The 8,668-nt window shown below is 42.4% G+C and overlaps 2 protein-coding genes across 4 annotated transcripts; one reads left to right on the plus strand and one right to left on the minus strand.

Annotated features, from left to right (window-relative positions):
* Nucleotides 1–1,364: 1,364 nt before the first annotated feature.
* LOC149392951 (protein FAR1-RELATED SEQUENCE 7-like) lies at nt 1,365–4,844 on the plus strand. Of its 3 annotated transcripts, none has more exons than XM_089617124.1 (2): nt 1,365–1,763; nt 2,086–4,844. In XM_089617124.1, exons 1-2 carry the CDS (start codon nt 1,720–1,722, stop codon nt 4,550–4,552), a joined length of 2,511 nt encoding a protein of 836 aa, XP_089473250.1. In that variant the 5' UTR covers nt 1,365–1,719; the 3' UTR covers nt 4,553–4,844. The 3 variants fall into 3 exon arrangements, with proteins under 3 accessions (XP_089473250.1, XP_089473251.1, XP_089473252.1); XM_089617125.1 differs by having other exon boundaries at nt 2,119–4,844; XM_089617126.1 differs by having other exon boundaries at nt 1,731–1,763; nt 2,075–4,844.
* Nucleotides 4,845–5,247: 403 nt separating this feature from the next.
* ABCI12 (cobalt ion transmembrane transporter) lies at nt 5,248–8,378 on the minus strand. The gene is made up of 7 exons (XM_089616507.1): nt 7,893–8,378; nt 6,869–6,985; nt 6,549–6,785; nt 6,289–6,454; nt 6,126–6,200; nt 5,799–5,863; nt 5,248–5,698 (listed from the first exon to the last, which is right to left on the minus strand). Exons 1-7 carry the CDS (start codon nt 8,268–8,270, stop codon nt 5,546–5,548), a joined length of 1,191 nt encoding a protein of 396 aa, XP_089472633.1. The 5' UTR covers nt 8,271–8,378; the 3' UTR covers nt 5,248–5,545.
* Between the last annotated feature and the right edge of the window lie 290 nt (nt 8,379–8,668).

The raw sequence follows: 8,668 nt of genomic DNA on the forward strand, positions 1-8,668 counted from the left end.
TCTCATTTAATATAACATTGATTTTGACAAATAAATATTCGATCTTATACCCGTCGCAACGAGGAATAAGAACATGCTGGAATTAAACAATTCGATGAGTGTACCCCAGTCAAATCGTAGCCGCAAATCGGTCACACAAATGATAACAATTACTTTTTATTACAATATTTCCAATGGATCTCATTGTTTGGAATGTTTTTCTTATTTTTGCAGGCTTTTGTAGTTGTGAGATCATTTTTATCTGTAGAAGTTGTAATATATTAGCTGACAAACTTGTTAGAAAAGCTCTTTCTTTATCCATGGATGTAACTTGGAACCGTTTCGCCCCTCTTGAGTTATGAGAGAGGGTGTTGGCAGATTTGCCCAATGAAATCTAAGGTTTGTTAGATCTGATTTTCTCAAATTAAAAAAATAAATACTAAAGAGCAAGAATACATGATAATACAGTGTTATTTTTTCACGGGACAGCGATGATGTAGATATGAAGGACTTCTGAATCACATACGACAAAAAAATAGTTTGTCCGTGCTTCAAATTCAAGAAAAATGTCGTTTTTTTTTTTTTTTTTTTTTTTGGTAGACGAGCATTGACAAAGATTTTTTCTTCTTCTTTAAAGTACTTGCTACATCAATGATCAATAACTTCATCCATATTTGATTAAGATTTTATGAACATTTAGTTGCCTAAAAGAAAGACAAGATATCTCAAAAAACCAAAAATTTAATAAGTCATTTAAAAAAAAAAGTGAATGTAGAAAAAATATGAAGTGAAAAGGTCACAAACTAAAACACAAGTAACATTCTTCATTTTTTTTAAAAGGAAGTAACATTCATCATGTTGCAATGTCTACACTCTACAGTCTTCCAACATATATATATATATATATATATATATATATATGATTTTAAAGGAAATATTAGATAAACTAAAGTCTTTTTTTTTTTTTTTTTTTTTTTGAGGATCTATACTCTGTGTATTCATTAGGATACCTGTATTTATGTATATACCATTCAGAACAAAAATCTGCAACCCTCTTAACTTTGAAAAATTAGACAAGCGCAAAGCGCAACATTATAAAAAAAACAAATTATTTTAAATTATGTGAATGAGTGAGGTAATGGATCATCACTCAACATGAATTAAATTAATAATAAAACATATATATATATATATATTTAACGTGTGTATCCCTTTGGTTAATACATATATATATATATTTAACGTGTGTATCCCTTTGGTTAATACAAAGGTCAACCATACTAACAAGTAAATACTCCCAAAACATTAGCTAGGCACAGAAGAAAAAAAAAAGTAAAAAGAAACAAAAAGATAGTTGAATTTTTTTTTTTTTTTGATCGAAAGATAGTTGAATTTTTAGATAGATTGAATTGAAGAGAATACCTAAATCGAATCCACATCTTCGTTCATCTGAAACGAAAAAAATAAAAAAGTTTAAGAGGTACGGAAGTTAATATATTATATGTATATCCAGAGACTGTCTCAGAAATCCCAATCTATACATAAATACACTCTCTAAATTTCTCAGATTCTCTCTTTTTTATTTTCCACATCTCTCTCTCTCTCTCTCTCTCTCTCTCTCTTTCTTCTCCTATTTTCCCAATGATTTTTGGCGCCAAAAACCCATTTGCTCTCGCCGGAGTAAATCCCTGAGATGTGCAAAAAGCCCTCAATCTCGATGTCGTTTTTGCTCATCTAGGTATGGGCGTCGAACCGAGCTCTAGCCACTTCACGGATATCAGAAGGTAACAACGAAACCCTAGGGTTTGTTATTTATCGGTTTGTCGAACGGTTCTCGTTAGGGATTTGATTCCGATAGGTGTTTGGTTGCTTCTGATCTGATTGCTCATTATTCGATATCTGTTTATTCTTTTTCCCTTTCTATTTTACTTGCTGCGAAAATCGAAAATTTGGAACTGTGGATCTTGTTCAATTTCGCACTGTAATGGAATTGAGACTCAGTTCGGTTTAGGTTTTACATTTGCAAGTAGTTTATTGCAGTCTTCATTTTTGTTTTTTCACTATTGATAACCAACAGTGTCTGAAAATCTAAAAGTGGAATTTCAGGGTTTTTGACCTAGAATTTACCTATGGTCACAGTTCAGGTTCCGATCCGAACAGCAAAGAGTGTGGTAACCCTATCGTAGTGACGGCCTACCCGGTCGGGATGATTCCCGCGATGATGAACAATGTGAACGGCGTCGGCGGCGGCGAAGACGACGAAGAAGGCGAGTCCGGAGTAGAACCGCGAGTCGGATTGGAATTCGACACCGCTGACGAGGCTCGCGATTTCTACAGCTCGTACGCGGACCGAGCCGGGTTCAAGATCCGGACCGGCCAGCTGTACCGCTCGAGGACCGACGGGACGGTCTCTTCTCGACGGTTCGTGTGCTCGAAGGAAGGGTTTCAGCTGAACTCGCGGACGGGCTGTCCCGCGCTGATAAAGGTCCAGAGACGCGATTCGGGGAAGTGGGTCGTCGATCTTTTCTTGAAGGATCACAATCACGATCTCGGGATCTCCGGGGAGAGTTCGCCTCCTCCGCCGGCGCCGCCGCTGCCGCCGACGGCTCCGATGTTGCAGCCGAAGCAGAAGACTCTGTTGTTGGGGCAAGCGAAGTCTGGGGTTAGTAAAACGTCGAATCGGCCGAGAAGCAAGCCGAAGCTGATCGCCATGGGAGAGGACGGGAGGCCGTCCCCGTCGGGGATCATCAACATCAAACGGCTCAAGAGGGACGGGGAGAGCGTTTCTAAAGTCGAGCCTTTCTCGGGTTTGGAGTTCAACTCGGCGAACGAGGCGTACCAGTTCTACCAGGCATACGCGGCGAGCAAAGGTTTCAGGATCCGGATCGGCCAGCTGTTCCGGTCGAAGCTCGACGGGTCGATCACGTCGAGGCGGTTTGTGTGCTCCAAGGAGGGGTTTCAACACCCGTCGAGGCTCGGCTGCGGCGCGTTCATGAGGATCAAGAGGCAAGAATCGGGCAAGTGGGTCGTGGACCGCCTCCAAAAAGGCCACAACCACGAGCTCGAGCCTCAGATGGAGATCCACAAGAAGAGCCTCAGCGCTTCGAAGAGGCTCTTGGAAGAGGACAACGGCGGGCTCGATAACGACGAGGACATCTTCCAGATAACCCACGTCAACAACAACGACAACAACAATAACAACAACAACAACAGCGTCGTCAAGAGAGGCAGAGAGAACCACATCGGGAGCGACTGGTACCGCGTGCTCTTCGAGTACTTTCAGAACCGACAGTCGGAAGATATGAGCTTCTTCTACGCGGCGGACATCGATGGCGGGAACTGCATGAGCGTGTTCTGGGCCGACGGGCGGTCGAGATTCTCCGCCAGCCAGTTCGGCGACGCGGTGATCCTCGACACTTCGTATCGGAAGAGCATATATCTGGTCCCGTTCGCCGCGTTCGTCGGAATCAACCACCACAAGCAGCCGGTTCTCCTCGCCTGCGCGTTGATCGCCGACGAGTCCGAGGAGACCTTCACGTGGCTCTTCCAGACGTGGCTCAAGGCCACTTCGGGTCTACATCCGCTATCGATAATCGCCGACCAGGACAAAGCGATCCACAACTCCATCAAGAAAGTCCTCCCGAGAACCCACCACCGATTCTCCCTCTGGCAGCTCAAGGCCAAGGAGACCGAGTACCTGAACCTCGTCGAGGGACCGATCCGGTACGAGTACGAGAAGTGCGTGTACCAGAGCCAGACCGTCGAGGAGTTCGAAGCCTCGTGGAACGCGTTCCTCAACCGCTACGGTCTCCTCGAGAACGCGTGGCTCAAAGAAATGTACTCGAAGCGCGAGTCGTGGGTCCCGGCGTACCTCCGCGGGACTTTCTTCGCCGGGATCCCGCTCAACGAGGCCGTCGAGCCTTTTTTCGGGTCGTTCCTCAACGCCCAAACCCCGCTCGCCGAGTTCGTCTCCCGTTACGAGAGAAGCCTCGAGCGCCGCCGCGAGGAGGAACGCAAAGAGGACTTCAACTCCTACAACCTCCAAGCCTTCATGCAGACGAAAGAGCCGATGGAGGAACAATGTCGGAGACTCTACACTCTCAACGTGTTCAAGCTCTTCCAAAAAGAGCTCTTGCAATCCTACAGCTACCTCGGGTTCAAGATCCACGAGGAGGTCTCGGGGAGCCGGTACCTCGTCAGAAAAGGAGCGAACGACAACGAGAAGTGCATCGTGACTTTCAACGCGTCGAACCTCGATGTGGTGTGTAGCTGTGGGATGTTCGAGTTCGAGGGCTTGCTGTGTCGCCACGCGCTTCGGGTCCTGCAGATTCTCGACGTGAGGGACGTCCCGTCGCGGTACGTGTTGCACCGATGGACCCGAAACGCCGAGCACGGCGCGGTCAGCGACTTCGAGTCGGCACGGAGCTCGCAGGAGCTCAAGGGCTTGATGGTGTGGAGTCTCAGAGAGACAGCGTCGAAGTACATCGAGGCCGGGGCGGCCTCGTTCGAGAAGCACAAGCTCGCCTACGAAATCATGCGAGAAGGTGGAAGGAAGCTCTGTTGGCAAAGGTGAAACTGAAATACTCTCTCTCCCCAGGATTAGATTTTTTATTTTTTTATTTTATTTTATTTTATTTTCCTTTCTTTCTTTATTCAGCTCTGTTTTTTTTTTTTTTTTTTCTTTAATTAACTTTATGTGTAGCTACTACTGCTTTTTGTTGACGAGGGTTTTGGTTGTGACTTGTATGTAACTGAAGACCTTAGATATCTGCAATGGATGGATAATAATTCATGGCCTGTTCAAAAATCATTACTCTTGTATATACTGTGCGTGATGAGGAGTACCATTTTCACTTTTGGTTGAATATTGTGTTTGTGTTCACAGTTTGTATGTCTTGACAGTTGACACCATATTTTCATGTATAGAAATATAATATTTATTTATTATATAGAGAAGCATTCTAAAAAAAGTAATGATATATGCCCAAATGGAGTTGAAGATGGCTACAAAAGATTGGCAATACTTGCAAAAGTTTAGAGCTTTTGCTTATTAATCCAAATTGTTAACTGTTGAAAATGTACTAGCACTACAAGTACGGAAGAGTTTGAAACAGATGGACTTTTAAGTAACTATTTGCTTTGATTATGTCAATCAAGCAAAGAAAAATTAATTTGCTTTGATTAGACACTAGTCTCTTAACATGGAATTTAAAGATACGAACAAGTCGTCTTTTTTTGAAGACTTGAACTGGAACTAATTCAGCGTAATTAATGGAAGTACAATTTTTCTTTAAAATTTAATTGCTAAAATTACAAATGTAATAAACCGCTCTCTGATACAGATGATATAGATACAAGGGCCGAAGAGTCCAAACTTTCAATGAAGTTTCAACATCTCAAGGCAAAAAAAGGTAATGAACTTTATCTATCCACGATTTGTGTCTTCTTCGTGCTGTCAAGTATGTTCGGAATCCGAAGCAGATAATGTTTGTGAGAAAACGACGCCGGGATTTTCATCAAGAAATTTAGTGATTACCATCACCATTACCGTTGAATTCTGTTCATGTCAAACAAGAAAGTAATCCGACAGAATTGCAGCAACGGTAACAACAACGAGGCAAAACAAAGAAATCAAGTCTTCTTTTCCGAATGACGAATCCGATAAGAAGTAAATTTTATGAGACTCGCTGTCGCCTCTAAAACCTCTTACAATCATAGCCTGATGCATCAAAAAAAAAAAAAAATTCAAGTTCCATATATTAGAGATGGGACACGAATCAAAGAAAAAGCATAGAGTGAGTGTGTATGGATTTTCATACCTGAGAAATCTGATCCGCATGGTTAAAAATGTTTTTGAATACACGCCGGAAGTAGGAAAAGAGCACTGCATTGTCGTCAAAGATCAGCTAATTTTTTATACTTTCCTTTCTAACTAAATAACAAAAAACCCTTAAAGGCGCTCCATTTGGAACCGGAAAATGCAAGGGAAGATGAAAATATGAGGGAAAAGATTCATAGAAGGGAAAATAAGAAATTCTATGTCGTGTTTGGAAGCAGTGAAAAATCAATGACCGAGAAAAATGAGGGGAACATAAATGCGGGCCCCACACATAGAAAATTTTGATACGCGAACGAAATAAGCTTACGATCGATTGTCTCCAACACTGTCAGTTGCTTCCAGTTTATCCTACGAGATATTATCCCCAACGCTACATTACGCACCTGCAAACACGCAGAATATTTCAAGACAATACATGGATCGACGATGCTCTTAGCAAATACTGCGAATGAAGATTGGTCCGCTACTTTCCTCATCAAACACGAGACCGATGAACCTCAAGGACAGCAAAAGGGTGAGAATAACATCAGCCACGGGGACACCGATACGGGTCAAAGGAAGCATGAACCACCGCAGAGCAAACGCGAGTTGTTCGGGGGTCGTCGTTGCCAAGCAAAGACTCGCACTTTGGAAAACCTATAACAGGACTTAGATTTCAAATACGTCTCTATTGAAAATAAGAAGAAAAAAAAAGTTTAGAACTTATTAAGGAAACGAAAGAAGCTTTTACCGTGAAGGTCAAACAAGCGGCGGTACTTGCAACGGACAAGCCCTTCTGAGTAAACTGTAACGGGCCTAGTTTGAAGATCGAATACGAATAGCCGCTCAGAGACAAAGGAAGGCTTGACAATCCCATCATCGAAGGCGATGGAGTTCTCGACTGAACAAGGGACGGCACACCGTCCGAACCCAGACCCAACATTATGAATAATATTCCCGATAGTAACGATACTCTTCCCAGTTGATCCTAGAAAGAAAAAAGAAAAGAAAAAGTTGATAAAAATGAAACTTTTGGCTAAACACGCCAAAATGAAGACCAAAGGAACTTACAATCCATGTCTGTCTTGGGAGAGTCCATATTGACAGAAGAGCCAAGTATATTACTAGTCCGAATCGGAGTATTATGTGTGACCTTGCCGGTAATACAACTAAAGCCAAAAGCCATACCTGCACAGTGAAATATTAACATTAAAGATTGAACTATATCTGGTTTCCTAATCATTAAAAAGCCACCCATTTATGTTGACAAATTTCTCGTTGATGACTAATACCAGACCATATCTGAAGGACAACCATCAATAATTTGAGTAACTAAGTACAAAATATATTAAAAAAAACTATGCAACTTGATACTGAACCAAAGGCACATGAGAGGAATTCAAATCAGAGCTCTTTTGGGACCTTCTATCTAGTTGCCCATGGACTAAAAAAGAAATTGGGAAATGCTAGCTTGTGTTCATTCTTCAACAATTTGACAGCCTTAGAAGGATCCGATTCTTGGCTCTCTTTGCAATCCGAAAAACAACACAAGAGACTTCCTGAATAAATTCTGAAACTTTATACCCTTTTAATCCACAACCTTAACACTAAAGAGCCATCAAAATGAAGCAACATCAAGCGTTTCAAAATTCCAAAACCCGGGAATATTGAACAAGACCATTAAAATTTTCACCATCAAAACTCAAAGCTTGAGAACAAAACCCAAGTCGGAAAATACAAACTATCACACAGAGCTTACTAAAATTGCAGCTGAAAACTCTGAATCACAAGCAATTCAAAATGTCAAAACCATGCAATATCGACAAGACCACTAATTTTTTCACCATCAAAACTTAAAAGCTTGACCAAACCCGAAGCCGAAAAGTAAAACCTGTCACACAAAGCTACTAAATTTTCAGCTGAAACTTCTGAATTACAATTTCAATAAACAATCTCCATTAACCCTCCAAACCTTGAAACTGTTATTCCTAAACAAAGCCACTGACTTTCAGCCGAAAAATCACAACCATTACAAAAAATCCAGACAAATCAAACCATACAAGAAATGAAACCACTGGAAGAGACAAAAACCTACCAATTTGATCCTAGGATCCACTGAGTGCAGGAACGTAATAGGCGAAGCCAAGTACTGGCCAATCGGGCTCGCCGTCGCGCCGGCGATGAGCCTCAGAACTTTATCGGCGGCGACAGCTCCGGTAGGCAAGCGACTCGCCCATTTTGCGATCCCGCCATTGTCGTCGTCGCTCGCCGAAGCCCTAATCCGAAAGTCCCTCGCGAATATTATCTTCTCCTCCGTTGTCTTCCTCGTCTGCTTTAGGGTTCGGCTCAGTGCGCTTAAGGAATTAGGGTTTCGGAGAAGAACAACAGGAAGGCAATTGTAAGGGTTTCGAATTGGCGACCGGAGAGAAGGAACGACGGAGATGGTTGCGACGGTGAAATGCGAGCAGTTCATTTGGGTGGGCTTTTCTTAAACGGTCGGGTCGATTCGGTTGAAGACCCGAAAATATGTAGTTCTGATAATGGCGGGAATTTAACGGTTCTCATCCGGATTGGGCATTGATTCCACCAAGTACTGTTTTGTACGGTTATTTAAGAGAAAATTAGCCGGATGATCTTTTTTCTAAAATAAAATGATATTAGGAATTGGACATTGTTAATCGCGTTTTTTATTAGCATTCAAAATCGTCCGTGGTTTGATCTACGGTCGGACCCTATAACTACCATAGGTTAAGGTGTAGTGAAGTTATTCTATTTTTCTCGTTTTTGCCTCACCGGAATGTGGTTTCCGACTGCTCGTCACTTCGTCAATAGTCAGCGTTTGTGTTCTTCGCGTTCTTAGTATTCGTTGTG

Source organism: Urtica dioica, chromosome 6, assembly GCF_054948205.1.
Source record: "Urtica dioica subsp. dioica isolate 48M chromosome 6, U.dioica_male_clone48M_v1_H2, whole genome shotgun sequence".
NCBI classification, from domain to species: domain Eukaryota; kingdom Viridiplantae; phylum Streptophyta; class Magnoliopsida; order Rosales; family Urticaceae; genus Urtica; species Urtica dioica.